The 18,366-nt window shown below is 43.0% G+C and overlaps 3 protein-coding genes across 5 annotated transcripts in view; 2 read left to right on the top strand and 1 right to left on the bottom strand.

Moving 5' to 3' along the window:
- Positions 1-2: 2 nt before the first annotated feature.
- Positions 3-7,767, top strand: LOC111658284 (uncharacterized; the record flags this gene model as incomplete). Its single annotated transcript, XM_023410748.2, has 6 exons — positions 3-158; positions 1,448-1,557; positions 2,024-2,105; positions 3,339-3,452; positions 3,746-3,863; positions 4,037-7,767. Coding segments are annotated over 6 exons (675 nt in total), but the record flags the coding sequence as incomplete, so codon positions are not given.
- A 3,020-nt stretch (positions 7,768-10,787) lies between these two features.
- LOC111658285 (P2Y purinoceptor 3-like) lies at positions 10,788-14,510 on the top strand. The gene is made up of 2 exons (XM_023410749.2): positions 10,788-11,263; positions 11,710-14,510. The coding sequence occupies exons 1-2, from the start codon at positions 10,788-10,790 to the stop codon at positions 12,617-12,619; spliced, it is 1,386 nt and encodes a 461-aa protein (XP_023266517.1). The 3' UTR covers positions 12,620-14,510.
- A 219-nt stretch (positions 14,511-14,729) lies between these two features.
- Positions 14,730-18,366, bottom strand: part of unm_sa30652 (un-named sa30652) — a 6,844-nt gene continuing 3,207 nt past the window's right edge. The window contains exons 6-10 of one of the 3 annotated variants that reach the window (XM_087175257.1): positions 18,300-18,352; positions 17,989-18,113; positions 17,777-17,884; positions 17,461-17,670; positions 14,730-16,517 (exon numbers count right to left, since the gene is read on the bottom strand). In XM_087175257.1, coding sequence (XP_087031383.1) covers positions 16,206-16,517; positions 17,461-17,670; positions 17,777-17,884; positions 17,989-18,113; positions 18,300-18,352 — 808 coding nt within the window. In that variant the 3' untranslated portion in view covers positions 14,730-16,205. The other 2 variants (XM_087175258.1, XM_023410750.2) reach the window with 2 other exon arrangements.

Genomic DNA, 18,366 nt, shown 5'->3' with positions numbered 1-18,366 from the left:
AGGAGGAGGAGGAGGAGGAGGAGAGAGAGCTTCATCATCACAATGCAGCGGCGTCCTCTGTGGACTACCAGGACCTTCCCATCATGCACTGGGAGGACCTGAGCCAGCGGATAGCTGAGTTGGAGAAACAGGAGCAGGAGAGGAGAGAAAGGGCAAAGGTCAGCCATGAAGACGAGCTGTGTTCTTTACTGTAGCTGTTAGTGGTTATTATTTTTTAAAGACAGACTACATTTCCCATAAGTCTTTGTGTTTTCTCCCTTGGTGGAGTGTTGACAGTGAAAAGCTTTCTGTTTTCTTGTATCTGAGTTTTCCTGCTCGGTTGTTACTGGTTTTAATGAGCAGGAGCCTCAGGAGGGATCTGACCACAAAGAGACGCAAGACAACCACAAAGAGACAAAACAACAAAACAACCACAAAGAGACAAAACAACCACAAAACAAGAAAACAACCACAAAGAGACAAAACAAGAAAACAACCACAAAGAGACAAAACAACAAAACAACCACAAAGAGACAAAACAACCACAAAACAAGAAAACAACCACAAAGAGACAAAGCAAGAAAACAACCACAAAGAGACAAAACAAGAAAACAACCACAAAGAGACCAAACAACAAAACAACCACAAAGAGACAAAACAACCACAAAGAGACAAAACAACCACAAAGAGACAAAACAACCACAAAACAACAAAACAACCACAAAGAGACAAAACAACAAAACAACCACAAAGAGACAAAACAACCACAAAACAACAAAACAACCACAAAGAGACAAAACAACAAAACAACCACAAAGAGACGCAAGACAACCACAAAGAGACAAAACAACAAAACAACCACAAAGAGACAAAACAAGAAAACAACCACAAAGAGACAAAACAACAAAACAACCACAAAGAGACAAAACAACCACAAAACAACAAAACAACCAGAAAGAGACAAAACAACAAAACAACCACAAAGAGACAAAACAACCACAAAACAACCACAAAGAGACAAAACAACAAAACAACCACAAAGAGACAAAACAACCACAAAACAACAAAACAACCACAAAGAGACAAAACAGCCACAAAGAGACAAAACAAACAAAGATCAGATCTGTCTATGCTTTTGTTCAGAACCAGAATCAGCATCGATCAGCTGATTTACATTCACACATACAAGGAATTTACTTTTGTGGGTTTGTTGCCAAAATATCACAGAATAAACATTAGAATCAAACTCAATATGAAGGTAATGAGTCTGATCTGTGATCTTGATCCATAAGATTCATTTCTCCATCCTGTGAAGAAATCCTGAACTGATTTAGTGAAAAACTTTGAACATGACTTTCACATATTTCTTTTGTTCTTGTCTTTAGAAACCGTCAGCCGGTTTAATCCGTAGAGTTTTATCAGAAGATCTGTTTGGAGTAATATCACTGTGTTCTCCGTCTTCCTGCAGAGGGAGGTGGGGGTGAGGACGGAGGAGAGTCAGGGGGGAGTGTGGAGAGACGTGTGGGAGGAAGAGGAGGAAGACTTCAGGAGGTGTCGAGCCGCTGCCGGCACGTCACGGTAACGCAGAGCCGCACGGTCTGCACATTTTAAAGCTTCTAATGTTTTTTTAATGTGTGTTTTATTTTGAAGGCAGCAGCTCGGGGTCACTGGAGGTCAGTCAGAGTAAAACTCAGAACAACTGGTTCTGTTCTGTCGATTCGTTGATAGAGAGACAAAATACAATTATTTTAATAATTAATGAATGGATTCAGTCATTTTTTTAAAAAGGAAAATTAGAGGAAAAATACAGAATATTTTCAGATGGGAGAAGTTGGAGAAGTGACAGGAGTGAATGAACAGACTGAATGAAAAGTTGCTTCATGCTGCAGAAACAGTTAAAATAAAAATCAGCATCAAACTGCAGAAAAATGTGAATAAGAATAAACAGGAGGGACTCAAGTGTAAACAGTCTGAACACTGTGAGGCGTTCAGGGTCACTGTCTCCTCCTGCTGGAGCTTCAGGATGTTTATTGTCTGTTTACAGATTTCACAACCACAGAAACCTGCAGCTGTGCTTCATCAACAACAGCGACAGCGAGGAAGAGGAGGAAGGAGCCAACAGAAAGGTCTCTGTCTTCATTACAGCTGAGCAGGGCGGGGAATCACCTTCACACCACCACACTGGACCTGAACCACCAGAGACTGAGCCCAGTTACTGTCTCCACATGTGACTGGATCAGATGTTGCCTCAACTCTGAACAAGAGGCGTTGAAGGTCGACTGAAATGTGCTGAAACACAGAGAGGTTGGGTTGAGAGGGGAGGGTGGGGGTGGGAGAGAGAGAGACCAGGAACAGCTGCAAACATGTTAATATGTTGATTTGGTAAAAATAGAAATAGCAATAGCATAGGTAAAGTTATCAATAATAATAATGATAATGATGACGATAACATCAACAGCAACAATAATAATAACAGTAATAATAATAATCATAATTTTACAGGAGCCCTATGTAAGTTTTGCTAATGCTACATAGCTAGCGTTAGCATTAGCAGCTGTTTACTGAACAGTCTGAAAGAAACGTGAGTTCAGCATCAAATGTCATTCCTTTACTCTCCAACATCTGTTTCCAGAGGTGGAGACAAACACCAACGTTAACTCTTGTGTCGATCACGTCTTTTCTTCCACTGATGTTAGCATGCTAACCAGCTAGCTCCGTCCCGTCTCCTCACTTTCTGAGAGCGGCTCACTGTAGCCTCCAGTCTGAAGACGTATTATAACCTCTTACCTTGTAAACACAACGAGCTGTTGTTCTCCAGATGTTTCTACACATCTGATCAAACTCAAGGAGCATTTATCTGATCCCTGATGGGGCCGACCCTGATCTGCAAACACAAAGACGGACTGAGCTGATTTCAGATCTGAGCAGCAGATATGAGACCGAGTGTAAATAAATCTGGACTTTATCTGATCTGAGACACTTGAAATGACAACTGGACATTTTTATGAAACAAAAGAAGACAAATCTGTGGCGACAGCTGCACAAGATGTTTGTCTAAATAAAATAAAAAGAGTCTGAAACTGCAGAAATGATTTAAACCAGATCAAAGAAGATCAACTAGATCATAAACCTGACTCCTGTGTGACGGTCCACCGCATCCAGCTGAAGCGCGTCATGTTCCTGAAACTTTACAGAAGTCTGAATATCTTCAGAGACAAAGAAGTCCGACTGGATGTTACTGAAACTTTATATATTTATATCGGACCTTTGGAAAAAAGTCACGCAGATGTTTGTATTTGTTTCTTCTGATCAAAGTCCGTGGGATCGTTACCTGACCACTGACCTTACATCTCCATCAGGTTTCCATGGGAACGGGGCGCAACGGTTGCCACGCCTCTGGGCTGAAACAGGAAGTGGCCACCGCTCTGAGGACGCTGAGAGACAAACTGCTGGCTGAGCAGAAGGAGAAGGAGGTAAAGGGAAGGACAGGAGGAGGGATGAAGAGCAGGGAATGAGACGAGGAAGATGATAACAGGGTGATGAAAAGTATGAATTCAGTTTCCTCAAAAAACTAAACAAGAAAAAACACGCAAAAGGTTTCCAACTTCTTAAATCCAGAGTTCGACCAATAAAACTTAAGACTTTCAGAGTCCTTTTTAATACTAGAGAAATGTGAATTTGTTCAGTAGATGATTCCGTGTGTGTGTGTGTGTGTGTGTGTGTGTGTGTGTGTGTGTGTGTGTGTTTGTGTGTGTGTGTGTTGCAGCGTCTGGTCGGCAGCAGCGGTGTTGCCAAGCGGAAACATCTGGAGCGTTGGGAGCTGCAGGATCGTTCGGTGCAGCAGCTCAGCAGCTTGAGAGCATCACTTCAACAGGACGTACATGGTACACACACACACACACACACACACACACACACACACACAGACACACACACACACACACACACACACGCACGCACGCACGCAGACATGCGTTAAAACTATCTGCTCCTATTGTGTAATTCTTTATGCTTTTGACTTTAATGAACCCCCCCCCCCCTTGTTGGTCTCTTCCAGCTCTGAGCTCCGAGCTGGTCGCCCACCTGCTGGTACGAGACCAGCTGAGGACGAAGCAGGACGCCATGCTGCTGGACGTCCAGGACCTGACCTAGCACCGGGACCACGGGCCGGACGGTCTGCACAAACTCAGCCAAGCTGTTGAGTTTTCTCCACGTCGACGAGGACCTTTCTCTGGGACCAGGTGGCGCTGCTCGTCCACATCATCCCAGGAGTCGTTTACTTCAACAAAACGTTAGCTGACATGCTAATTTATCAAAACTGGCAAATCACCAGCGTCTGGAGCAACATGAGGGAGATACGAGAGGACGGTCAACATGGAGGGAAATTTAATAACCCAAAAAGTGGTGCAGCATCGCTCTGACATGGGATCACAGACTTGAAACAGACAGCAGTTATGTGATTGACGGGATGAATCTGCAACACACCATCAAAGGAAAGTTCGGATGAGAGTTGGAACATGACGACAGGTTGACAAGAAGATGAGGAGAAGAACCAACCACCAACAGACACAACGTCACTGGTTCAAATCAACAAAGATTTCAGTTTGACATCTCCGACCTGCCGAGACAAACACAACGCAGCTTCAGCACAGATCCTGTCATCATGTTTCCTAAACTGCACTCAGCATTTAATCCAGTGTTGCAGTGTAAGTGCTTCGGTCTATGAAGCTACTCAGGATCTGCGTTTTCAGGTTTTCTGCAGTTGTATCTGGAATAGAAGGAGGAGGCTGAGAGAGGAAATAGACGCCAGGATACGGAAGAGAGTAATTCTGGGTGACCAGTTCTTACAGAGAAGAAAACTAGATATAGTTTCCATCATCCGTTGGTTATTAGCAGACGACACTATGATTACGAATAACATCAAAGGATCTGGATATGTCTGGATTTACAGATGCTTCAGAATCGATTACAATATTTGTTTCTTCAAAATTCTGTTTCATTATCACAGAGGACGAACGCTGCAAGTTTCTCACTTCCACACTGACACATTTAGTTAATCCTGGGTCACACACATCTCAGACAGACAGATGCATTTACACAAACTGGTTTGGATTTCAATATCTCGTTTGCATTGGTTGCATCTGCACTTGGATCTTTTGATATCCGATAGCTTCCCATGATGCACCAGGTGACAGAGCGTAAACCGGGAGTGTGTCAGGGACCCAAACAAACCGACACATGAAACAACAATCATCAAACAACAATCTAGCTGTAAAAGATGAAGGTGTGGTGAAGCGATAAATCTTAAAGGCCCCGAAAACCTGTTCTCTCAATCAGCTTTCTACTATCGACAACATGTTGAACACATGAAAACACTATTTTCTGAGCAAGTTTGAGCAGTTTTGGCCGTTTTACTTAAGAAATTGATAATTGATGTCAGTGTCTCTGACCTGTCTGAAGTGTTTCCTTCCATCAGTCAAACTTTAAGCAAAACTCAATCAATCAAATGTGATAAAACCACACTCACACAGTTCTGAGGAAGCAGATTAGCTCAGGTTGTTCATGCATTAAGATTAATAAGTAATAAGTATTGATATTTTTTGACGAACTTTAACTTTAAATGTTGCTTATTTAGTCATAAATATTTAATGTAAAGGAAGAAAAACGTGGTTTTCAAGGCCTTTAAGATGCACTCAAGAAACAAATGCTCGTGTTGTTGAAGAAAAAAGGATGAAATCTTTAATCATGTACAAAAAAAAAGTCGAATTTATGATAAAAATCTTTCTTCTTTACGTGGTCAAACAATCTAGTTTTAACAGCTGTTTTTCTATAAACTTTAGAGCCGGACACAGAAATGTTACGGGGGCGTCTGTGCATTTGGATTGTGTGATATTTCTCAGGTAGAAACTCCAGTAGTGAGTCTGAGAACTTTTAGATTTGAGGGGAACCACAACTGAATGAAAAGTTTTTGGGATCAAATTTTATACTGAGCTCAGTTTTAGAAATCATTTTTAATTTAAGCGTTTCCACTAAATAGAAAAGTCCAGATTGTTTTACTTTCTTACCTTCATTCTCTAAAACTGTTTTTTGACAAAAGTGGAACAAAAGTGAAACGCTATCTGAACAAAAGGGCAGGATTTCTAACTTATGTTATTTAAGTTTTATTGTGTTTTTTACTTTATTACTTTTGCCTGTTATTATAAGAAGGGAACAGACACTCGTACAGCATTTGTAGCAAGACAACTGATACCTTTTTGTTTTGTTGTTATTTTTCCTAAAAACACAGAACAAATAAACAAAAGGGGAATTTCACCAAATTTAGTTTAGATATATGTTGTCATGACTGAGCTAATGCACCTCTCTCAGACGGTCCTGTGTAGCTGCGATAAGAAGGAAAATAGCTCATATTGGATATTAGGTACAAGAACAAGGCCGTCCATTTGTTCTATAAGTTTAGAATCAATTACATTCGTTGAGCTGCCTGTTTAAATTACTTTACAAGTTATAATAGAGATGTTAAACAAATGCATTTAACATTGAAAGAGTTTAGAAATTTTGGTGGCATTCCTCTTTAACTGATGCTAAACACTTCAGGTACAGGCAGGAATTATGCTATTGTTTACTTGTAAGAAATGCAAGGGAATAATCCACTTCATGTAGCCAAGTGTATGTGAGGACGTACATCAAATATTGCTGCCGTGTTTTGAGTTTTCTTCTTGTAACCTGATGATGTCACCACATGGTTTTCCACCTTGAGACCACGCTGCTTTTTTAAGCTCCTGAACATTTTTGAGGATGTGTTTATATATAACTGCAGCAATTAACCTTTGGTTTATACACAAGCCAAGGACATTTACATTATTTAAAATGTGGCTTTTATAAACCACCACTAGCAATGTCCTCTAGTGCCTGACAAAGAAGTTATATTTTGATACTGATTATTTCCACATTTTCTCACATTGATCTGTGATAAGAAGCTGAATGTCATATTAATGGAGGGCAATGTACTGTAAAGGGACAATGTCTTTGTTAACTTTTTTATTCACATATATATATTTAAAGTCACACTGAAACGTTATTATGAGTTGAAGTAATGAAGCAGCTTAATGTGATGTTTCCTCTGGTGGTGTGTAACACAGTGAAGGATCATTCAGACAATAATAAGAGGAATATTTGTCCTGAACAAAGAGAACAGATTGTTTTTCGTTTCACTGTGACTTTAGAAATGTATTTTAAAATGTAAATAAAATTAATTACAAATGTATTTGTGAATGTAAACATTAATTTTGAAATATATTTTGAGAGGCAAAAGGTCTGTTTTGTATTTGTGTTTTGTGTTCTCAGTATAATAATGAGACTAATTATCAGTCATTTTTATTTATATATCAGTATCTATTTAACCTGTATTAGCTTCTTAAATATCGATCTTTATTTAAAGCTCTTTTAGTTGTGAAAAGAAGAAGCTGGGGTTCCTGTGGGAACAAGCAGCAGAAAACTAATGATTGAGAGTTCGCTAACCTGTTAGCTATCATTAGTCCTGTGTCATGAGGCTTTTGTTTGTAATGTTTTGTAGAAATACTTAGTAAATATTTGTTGTTAAAACACAAGAAAAATAAGTGAGCTTGACCATAGCTAACATGTAAGCTAGCTTAACTTTGCTAACGTAACAAAACTTTGATTTCCTCAATAAAATGTGTGATGTCATCGTATGTTCGGACGTCTAGAACCAGCACGGTCAGACTGGCAACATGTCTGAAGTCTTTTCAGCAATAAAATCCACCAGCAGCAGCTTTTTAAATGTGAATATTTGCTTCTTTTCGTAGTTTTCTCTGACAGAAGTTTCAGCGTCTTTGAGTCTCTGACAGCTGGTCACACAACAGAAAGCTTTGGAAAATGATGATGGACATTTTTCACAATTTAAAGAGGAACTCTTTCCATTATTTGCAGCAAGTATTTTGAATAAATGTCAGAGTAATTTGAGGTCCTAACCCCCACCGTGTTGATTCATACCTCTGCTACCTGCGCTCTGTTTGACCACCGATTGTGTTGCTGTGTTTGATTACACTCAACACTGCTGGTGTTCAAACACACTCTCCACCGTGTGTGTTCACTGTCACGGGACAAAATCAGTATTTACCGTATGAATCGGAGTTGATGATGATGATGATGGAGGGAACAGAGCAGGAGGGTTGGAGGTGAAGGAGGGAGGACAGAGGAGGAGGGGCTGATGTGTTTACTGTATTCACTTTGCTTTCTAATTAAAGCCTCAGATAACGAGAGGCAGGACGAGGAGGCGAGAGCGAGACTCTTAAAGCTTCCGCAGCTTCTGCCAAAGAAAAGGTGAGTGGTTTATTATCTCAGTTAGACAGATTTAGCTATTGATCAGCTATTGATTAAAGGTCTGTACATGTAAGGATACTGATGATTCAAAAACCTCAACAATATAGTTAATTCCAAAAAACACATTTTCTATTGTTTCATGAACTATGTGTTAATGATATGTTAATCAGCTTCAGTCATTCTTGCTCTTGATCATCTTTAATCATTAAAGCTACGTAACATTTTCTTTCTCTTTAATATTTTTGTTTTCTGGTAGAAACGAGTTGCAGATTAATAACATGTTGTTTTTTAGAGCTCATGATTGTTCTGTCAGAACTGAAGTCAGTGATTTAGTCTTTTAACGGGGACGATATGAGACACTTCAACACAGTTACAACAGTTTGTATCGACAGTACAAACAGCAATATAAAATCACCATGTAATTATCTTGAGATGAATGTTTCAGCATCTGAGAGAAGAATTGAAATCTTGATAATAATATTGAGGAACATTTATTTTTCATCATTTAAAACCTCAGTTGCTATAAAGAGTCCGAGCGTCCCATGAAGTCCACAGCTCGGAGCTGCACTGCGAGCGCCGCCTCCTCCTGCTCTGCAGTCCCTGTATTGAGTTTCATTCCTGCAGTTCTGACTGAATGAACGCTCATTAATTATTTACAGAGAAGCTGAAGGTCAGGGGAGAAGCCCCGAGAGACCCTTCGGCCCCGAAACAGACTCTTCTCAGCCACGACTCCGCCGAAGAGACCGGACAAGACGAGACTCAGAGGACAAGCGGGACTCAGAGGACGACTGAAGGTAGGACATCAGTCCATCTGATCCAGATCACACCGACCCAGACTGGCTGAGAGCTGCAGTTCCTCATGATCAGGGACAGTTTTACTTCGGATTTAGTCCGTCCTGTTCAAATGCTGCAAACTGCTCTGACTGGACGTGACACAAATCCAGCTGCGACGCATTCATGTCCTCTTTGATGTGCAGAAGTGCTAAATGAATTAACATCAGTTGTGTTTGTCTCTAAAAGTCTTGGGTTGGACAAAACAACATGTCAACTTGGGAACTATGGGAAACTAAAAACCTTGTGTGCAGTACAGGCACCATTAACACATGGTGAAAATAACTGATTATTTACCATTAATGGTAAAAGCACATCTGCTCATCTGTTCAAAATATTAAGGTGGTATTTCTGTTTCTTTAAGTTAGAAGTTGAACATTGGCATTCAAAACAAAGCTGATTATAAAGTAATAATTACAATAAATGATCATAATAATATAACGTTATGTATCTGTTGAAATTATTATATCAGTGTGATTGTTTTGGACATTTTTTCTGATGATTTCAGTCTCTAATAAAGTAAATTCAGGGTGATATTGATAATATTGGTAATAATGATTCAGCAAAACCAAATATACAATATGATCTGTTTACATCAACCTCTGTCGTCCTGACTGACGGGAACAGGAAACACTTCAAGAGATCGCCATGAAACCGCTGCTGCAGGAAAACACTGATGATCAACTCATTCACCTGTTCATTCATTCATCCATTCATTCATTTATCCATTCACCCATTCATCCATTCATTCAGCCATCCATTAGCCGTACTGCTGACCCCTTTAGGGATGTGTGGGGGGCTGGAGCCAATTAACTGGATCAGCTGTTGTACGAGGAGAACAACAAACACTGGGAGGCAACAGTGCTCAACACTGCTCCACCGTGCCGCACAAATATACGACCAATAGTTATTCAGAAGAAAAACATTCATGGAAGTGTATCCAGTAGCTGCACTGCTGAAAGCTGCGTGGTCTGGTGACAGAAGGTTCTGGTTTTTGTGGTTGAAAAAAACAACATTACTTTTTACTTTGTGACATTATTACAGAGTTAAATCATTAAAATATAAACTACGCTTCAGATCCCCAAGATCCTGTATTCGTCATGTCCATTAGAAAAGCTTTTCTCCCTCCTGACGACATGATCTTTCCACAGTTTCATGTCATGTTAGTTCAGTATGATTGAAGAGCTGTTACTGTCCTGAACAGCCAACGTACCTCAACACAGTTGTTGTGACATGATTTGACTCTGTTGTTTCAAAACACAGGCTTGAATTTAAACCCTGACCCAAACGCTTCAACAGCTGGAACACAAAGGCTACATGAATGGAGAGAGGTTTCCGGAAAGCTTCGTTAATGATTGAGGGGCTAATTGAGCGAGACATAGTCTTCATCAGCAAAACCAAACCAATGACTGTGTTTTTTCTTTCCCCTTTCACAGGAACCCCTTTCACCAGAGATATGGATCAGATAGATAGATAGATAGATAGATAGATAGATAGATCGATAGATAGATAGAGGAAGGACAAATGAAGGAAACCTCAGAGAGTGAGAAGACTTGAGTTCGGTGAAGGAGCTGAGACGATGCCAGAGGAACCTGAACTGATCCAGCTCTGCAAGAAATAACCTTCAGAGGTTGATCATGAGATTGAGCCAAGGCTCCAACGTCAATCCGGACATCAGTTTGGTGGCGGCGGCGAGTAACCATCCCAACACCTCTGGCACCTTGCCCACCTCGTCCCTCCCCCCGTCTTCCTGCAGCTTCGATGAATCCTACAAGTATGTCTTCCTGCCCGTCTGCTACTCGCTGACCTTCCTCTTCAGCCTCACCCTCAACTCAGTAGTGCTGCTGCGCTCCTGCCGTCACCACGGCGGCTGCTGCGGCGGCGGGGGCAGCACTGGTGGTGGTGGGCGGCGCTGGAACACCTCGCTGATCTACATGGTGAACCTGGCCACCACCGACCTGATGTACGGCCTGTCGCTGCCCTTTCTGGTGGCGAGCTACGTGCTGAGGGACAGCTGGGTGTTCGGGGACTTCATGTGCCGCCTCGTGCGCTTCCTCTTCTACTTCAACCTCTACTGCTCCATCTTCTTCCTCACCTGCATCTCCGTGCACAGGTAGGATGCTACAGAAACACGCCAGCCCAGTGGAGAATCACAGGTGGCACAAACCATTTGGTTGGTTGTCCGAAACCATTGGGGCCACCTGTGACGCAAAGGATTAAGGGTAATGGTGCATTCATGTCATATCAGACTTGTAATTACCAGTGTTCATGTCAACACCAAAACCAAACAAAGGTGGACACTGATTTGCATTTTGTTTCTACCAATAAACCAAACTTGATTGTACTTCACCTCTTTTTTAATTTACACTCAGGTTTTGGAAACACAAAGTTGAAATGCGCAGAAGAACCGGTGGAAGATCTAAATTCTTATCTTTTTTAAAAACTGTGTCCTTAACTTCAGACAGAGGTAGAAAAAAGCAGATTGTCATTTTTACACAGCGACTGTCGAGTGACTTTAGACTCGATGGATTCAAACTTACCGCTGGTTGTCCTCCACAGGTACCTGGGGATCTGCCACCCGATGAGGACCATCACTCTGGAGAGCAAGCGGGTGGTGAAGGGGACCTGTGCGTTGGTGTGGGTGGTGGTTTTCATTCTCACCTGCCCCATCTTCAGGTTCGCCCAGACTGGATACGTCCGGCGAGGAGGTGGCGGGGTTGCTGGGCCTGGAGCGGCGAGGGACAGTGGGAACAGGACTGGGGAACAGGATGGCGAGGGGTACATGAACTGCTGGGACGACGCCATCGATAAGGAGTTTGCCGACTACGTCCCGTACGGCATCGTCCTCCACCTGTTGGGCTTCTTTGTGCCCTTCGTCATCATTGCCTGGTGCTACTCTCAGGTGGTCAGGACAATCTTTCAGACCCTCCGCTCCCCTCCCAGCTCGATAGAGGGCGGCGAGGATGGTCAGGTGGGGGATGGAGCATCAGAGGGAGTTAGAGAGCGGGAAAGAACCTCAGTCTCCATCTCTGGCTCGCAGTACTCCCACTATATCCGGCGGCGGCGGAAATCCATCAAAACCATCGTAACCATCACGCTCCTGTTTGCACTCTGCTTCCTGCCTTTCCATGTGACCCGGACGCTCTTCCTGCTCCTGCGGCGTGGGCAGCTCGGTGGCTGTTACGCCATGAAGACTGTCTCCATCTGCTACAAGGTCACCCGGCCGCTGGCCTCCTGCAACGCCTGGCTCAACGCCCTCCTCTACTTCCTGACAGGGGATAAGGGCGCCCCCTGCTGCTGGCCGGTAGAACACAGCGTCCGCCGAGAACGCCGGAACGGCTCCCTCTGGTGGCCACTGAAGATCCTCAAAAAGGACGGGGTGGGAGAGGACGACCAGGAGGCGGCAGAGAAGGTTGAAAGGCAGGTTCACATGGAGAATGAGTCCAAGTCTTCCAGGGTCATCTTCTAGGAAATTCTTTTTAAATAAAATACAAACATGATGACGCATCAGGAGCAACATTTTTTTTGAGTGTTTGGAGGTTTATACTTGAGTTTCCATCCAAATTCAAAACAAGTTTAAACAAATTTCAGTTAGCAAAAGAAAATACAAATGAACGTACGTTTCCATCCACCACTGTCAGAGGAGTTATTATGAGCTGGGCACATTCAGAAAAACGGTTGGTGAAAGTAAATCTCCAGGAAATCATTGCTAAAGAAGATGATTCAACATTAAAAAAGTCGAAGCGCAAACGATGGAAAACCATGATTTTGATGTTTTTGGTGGAAACATCGTTGAAGTTTACGTCACAACCACGTTCTCAAAGTCTGTTTCCATTGTGATGTCACATTTTGCTTTTGCTTATGTACCAACTTTTTTCCACCTCCTCAAGGTACAAAAACCTTTTTCTTTTTTGAATTTCTGACATTTCTAGAAATGTTAAAATACACATAAGAACTGGTGGATGGAAACACAGATGTGCAAGAACGTCTCAAAGTAAAATTATTTCAAATTGGCAAAATTTTGGTTTCCATCAGGAACTGTTTGATCAAAGAATAAATAAACAACAGTTTAATTCTCAGTCGGGACCAAAACATAAGTAACAGCCAGCACCAACTCAAACTACAGCGTCCTCATCGCTCCCTCAGTGAATGTGTGGAGCCTCATACAGGGACAGTGTTTATTTAAATCGACCGCCCTCATATAAACCTGAACAGATTCATTTCCTGCAGTTCGCAGCATCTTCACCTTCATCTGCCCCCGAACTCTCAGAGCTCAGATCTAATGTAGTTTTGATTTGATTCCAGACGTGGATCTTTTGTGGTCGTGGCTGCTAAAGACACAGCGTGTCCCACATCCATACTACTTTCAATAATAATAATAATGAGAATATAACAATAAGAAACACTGCAGAAGGAGGAAAACACTGAGCCTCATGTCAGAACAGATTTACGACAGGTCCGAACATTTATACAAACGAACCTGAGGAAAGAGTGAGAGAGCTTCAGGATGAGAATAAAAACGTTTTTTTTATCCCGTAATCTCGAGAAAACAGGATAAAACAATGTTTGTGAGTGTGAACTAACCCTAACCCTCAGCTTCCACAAAGTGAGCTTCATAAACAATTAATCTTTGTCGTATTTACTTCCTCATTCCTGTATGTAGTAAGAGTCTGGGATACAGTGAAGAGAAAACAATGATTATTTTTATTACCAGTTACTCTGCTGATGTTTTTTCATTATGATCTGAATCTTTCATAGAAAATAAAAAGTCAAAATTCTCAGAGTCCAAAGTGACGTCTTCAAATGTCTCAATGTTCTGTCCAAAGAGATCCGGTTTACAAAGATATGAAACGACTTTTATAATAACATTTAACTACTTTAACTAATTAATCCACTAATCCTTTAAACTCTTCTGTTATCGCACCAGAAGAGAGACGGGACCATTTCCCCCCCGACGTCGACCTGACAGGAAGTAAAAATGCTCGTGAACACGCACTTTCTCCTGCTCTGCAGAAACTAGAGAAGTGACCTTTGACCCTGTGACATAAAATCTGACTGTGTTCTGTTGAGGGTCAGCAGGTTGCTGACTTTGTTGTTCTTGTGTCACGTTATTGACGACGGGACTGAATCATCCTGGAACGTGTCATTAATATGTGATTGTGACCTGCGCTGGTGTGTGAATGTATTTTATAAAGAGCAACACTGTGCATGACGGACGCTGCTGCTTCATGTGACCTTCTTGTTGTTGTTGTTGTTGTTGTTGTTGTTGTTGTTGGTGTTTTCGGGCTCAGGTCAGTCTCTGATATCAGACCTCATTTTTTCCACTGGTGTATTTTGACGTTTTGTTTTTTGTGGCGCAGTAATCTGGATTAAAGTGTGTTGTTGACATCAGCTGTCTTTGTCCTCGGCCTCGTTCATGGTTAACGTGTGGATCCGTTCGCTCCCAGTGAACGACTCAGAAATGATTAATCAGCCGAGCGATCGCCTTCGTTTGTCTGGACGAGACACATCCGCTGCCTCTGCAGGTCAGAGTGTTGGACAGAGAAACAACCAAAGACTTACAAACAACAAAACTCAAATCATTCAGATCGATGTTTATTAAACAAGTTTGCACGTTTTGCACAGGACTTTATATCTCGTCAGCACGGTGGCCCTGAGAGCTCAACACACTGCAATTTAAATCTCCTCCAGTGTAAAGGTCTGTGTCCATGTGTAGTGTGATTATAGATCAGCTCTAGCTTCTATATTAATACTGTGAAAGTATCAAAGCCTCAGTCCACAGAGAAATGCACACAGCCTGTATTCAGAAACTGAGCCTTAAAACCAGCCGTCAGGACTTCTGGAACTTTGTGATGTCACAACAAAGCAGTCACCAAGCCCCGCCCACCTGGACCCACCATCCAAACCTTGCAGGATTTGGTTTCTCTGAGTGTTTTTACCTGAAATCTGCTTTATTTTTATTGGATCACTCAGAAAACAGTCAGCCAATCAGAAGAGAGTTCACTGCTGTGTCCCAGACTGGTGCGGCATTTTTTTGTGTCCCCTGGAAACACTTCTGTTGTGTTGTGTGTTGTTTTCTTCAGTTGCAGTGCTTTGACCTCTCGGGGCCACCGTACCTTAACCTTTTAAAGTCCACGTCCGTCCTCTGTGACCCGGTCGCACTGATTAAAGTGTGTTCACCAGACTCCGTCTTCACACAACCTGGACAAACTTATACATTATTAGAAAGCTGTTGGTCTCCTGATCCTCACATCACTTCAGCAGCTGTTCACACTCCACCACAGCTCCAACTACAGACCTTACTTTCTCTTTTTATGCCAAAAAACATAAATCAGACAAAAAAACTTAAATTTCTTCATGTCAGTGTCTCTGTGACTTTGTTTGGTTGTAGAATTTAAAGTTTCCTTTCAGAGGAGACCAGTGTTATGACTCACATGGGTCTGTCTCCTCAGGGGTTAATAATGTACAGTTTATTGCTGATTTGTTTGTCGGCTAATAAACAACAACCAAACTCAAACACAAGCTTCACGTTCTGTCTCAGGCACCGCTTCCTAATGAGGCTCCATTTATTAGCTATAATTAATGCATTTATGAATTATTAATAACCTCTTATAGATCAGTTATTAGCCATTAATAAGAACCTCTGGGTTGCCAATACAGCTGCAGCTCTGCAGGCGTTGATCATAAACCAAAGTGTTCAAATGTGACCTGATGGTGGCGCCAGAGGAGAAGTCAGAGGATCACCACCGTCTGTGAGGTTCATCCTCTGGAGAACATGAATGTCATGAGGTCTCATCCAGAGGCTGCTGAGATGCTTCAGTCTGGACCACAGTCATGCAGCGGCCAACTGATGGAGTGCAGGTGATTGTTTTCAGAGTCAGTGGAGCTGAAAGGTGAAATCCAAGATGGTGGACTGAGCTTCAGGTGACGAGCTGCATCAACTTGTGTTTCCTGGACTTTCTCCCTGTTTGAAGGTTGTTCAGCTGAAGTTCTTTATAAAATTGTTGTTTATTATTATTATTTTGTGATTTTGATCATAAATTTTTCTCCATTGATCAATCGATCAGCTCCCACTGGGTGTCACTGATCAGCCTGTAGTTGAGGCTCCGGTAGCTTTGGGGGTGAATCTGTCTCTGTCGCCACACCTCCTCATACAGGCTGCGTACGACAGGAGGCAGCGGCGGGAAGCCGGCGGCGTGAGCCAGCGTCCGGCAGTACTCCCACTGATCCTTCTCCATGATCAGCAGGTGGCGCCGCTGGACTCCACGCTCCACCTTTTCCTGCAGCTCTCGACGGACCTCGTCCTCCATCTCGGCCCGAGACGGTAAAGAGACGGAGCCGTCCAACACAGCTAGAGCGAACTGGACCTTCAGAGACAAAACGGGACCAGAGCTCAGATCTCATCAGCCTGACGTCTGAACTGAACTCAATCTCACTATGAACAAAACCTGTGAACAACCTGCTCGTGAACATCCACCTGAGTCTGGTCCTGAACTCACGTTTCTCTGGCGCGCTGCTCAAAACACGAAGTCTGACACTTCTACTACACAGGAAGTTTTCCCCTCAATCTCTTAACATGTTTCCTTAGTTAAGGAAAAACATTAAGGTATTTGCAGCAGTAAAAGAGACTTTACAGCGGTAATATTCTACAGTTTCCATGGAGACCGTTATTGGCATTAGCGCCTGTGACACCTGTTCACATCTCAAAGTTGCCTGAAGAAAAAGAATGTCTTAAACAACAAGATCTAAGAAGTTTGTCGCTCTCTCTCCTCCTGTTGTTGTCATGGAAACGTCACCACAGTGTTCAGCAGACGGTCAGAGCGTCTGACACTCACACAGCTGATCGATCAACATGAAATATTTCACCAATAATCGACTGGAAAGATCCCGAAGCATCAAACCACAGAGCGTCATGAACTACAGAGGAGCTGAAGAGGAGTGATCAGATCTATAGATCTATAGATCAGATCTAAATCAATCAATCAATTCCCCTGGTTGAGGCTCCATCAGCTTCATTGATCGCCATGAACTCAGACACAATCAGAGGTTTGGTCTCTAAGGTCTGAACTGACCCTGGCACCGGACAGGACTGATTTTTACATGTGACTCTTGGTCTTCAGCACCTGAGGATAAGAACCAGAAGAGACGGATGTTTCCTGTTGTTGCCTCTGACTTTTTAACTTCATCTTTCCCTTTGTCGTGTCGTCTCGCTCCTGTATCTGTCTGTTTTCTTCTTCCTGTACAAATAAAGTTTTCTGGCTGAAACTGGATCACATGTCACAGTGAGAGTCTTGAGACCTGGTTCCTCACCTGGCAGTCGAAGTTGGGGAAGGGGCAGATGATCTTGCAGATGCCGATGAAGAAGAGCGAGGGGAGGGCGGGTGGCGTCAGGAAGCGGTACAGCGGAGACACCATGTGGTCCTGGATCTCCAACCTCAGCTGATCTGCGTCCAGGAACGTATACCTGAAGTTGTACCCGGTGCAGAACATGAGGACGTCGGCCCGGCCCACAGACCCGTCCTGAAACAGGTGCGTTTCATTTTAACACGGAGAGAAATTCTGAGACAGTTTGAACTCCAGAGACTGAAGCGGCTCAGTCAGTGCAGATCAGTTCAGGAGAGTTCACCTGGAAGCGAACGCTGCCGTCGTCCTGGACCGCCACCACCGGACTGGACTGTCGAATCCCAGAGGGAAGAGGGAAGGTGAGACGAGGACGGCCGTGACTCAGAGTTACCTGGAGAGAGACGCAACCGTTCATGGCTTTAGTTCTGAAAACACCTTCACTTTGGTTTCAGTGCCTGAAGCGTCAGCGCGGTGCTGTACGTCACTGTCGGTTACCTGGGCGCCGACTTTGGCCAGTTCAATGGAAATGTCCAGTCCTGAAGCTTTGGCTCCCAGAACCACGACCGACTGACCTGAGAACGGCTCTGCGTACCTGTACGAGTGACTGTGGAGCACCTCACCTGCAGACAGAGAGAGGAGGGACGTCAGTGTCCAGGACGCATGTAGCCTAGCTTAGCATCCTCCAACAACTCTGTGTCCTCTGGGATTTTCTATTTTAAATTCTACGTTACTTTAGTCAGCTACTTATTATTAATTCTTCTTTTTTATTTATTCAATACAAACAGACAAATAAATGTTGACTGTACCTTTAAAGTTCTCCAGCCCTGGTATGTCTGGGATGTGTGGGTCAGAGTAGTGACTGAGAAACAAACA

This window comes from Seriola lalandi, unplaced genomic scaffold, assembly GCF_002814215.2.
Source record: "Seriola lalandi dorsalis isolate HSWRI2012SDOR001 ecotype SW California unplaced genomic scaffold, Sedor1 jcf7180002054436, whole genome shotgun sequence".
Classification (NCBI taxonomy): Eukaryota; Metazoa; Chordata; class Actinopteri; order Carangiformes; family Carangidae; genus Seriola; species Seriola lalandi.
Note: the sequence above shows the minus strand (reverse complement) of the source record. Positions and strands in the feature narration are given on the sequence as shown.

Bases quoted from the DNA above. Each gene is read 5' to 3' on its own strand.
- LOC111658285 (XM_023410749.2), top strand. From the start codon at position 10,788: ATGAGATTGAGCCAAGGCTCCAACGTCAATCCGGACATCAGTTTGGTG. The intron at 11,264-11,709 runs GTAGGATGCTAC...TGTCCTCCACAG, and splicing joins ACCTGCATCTCCGTGCACAG to GTACCTGGGGATCTGCCACC.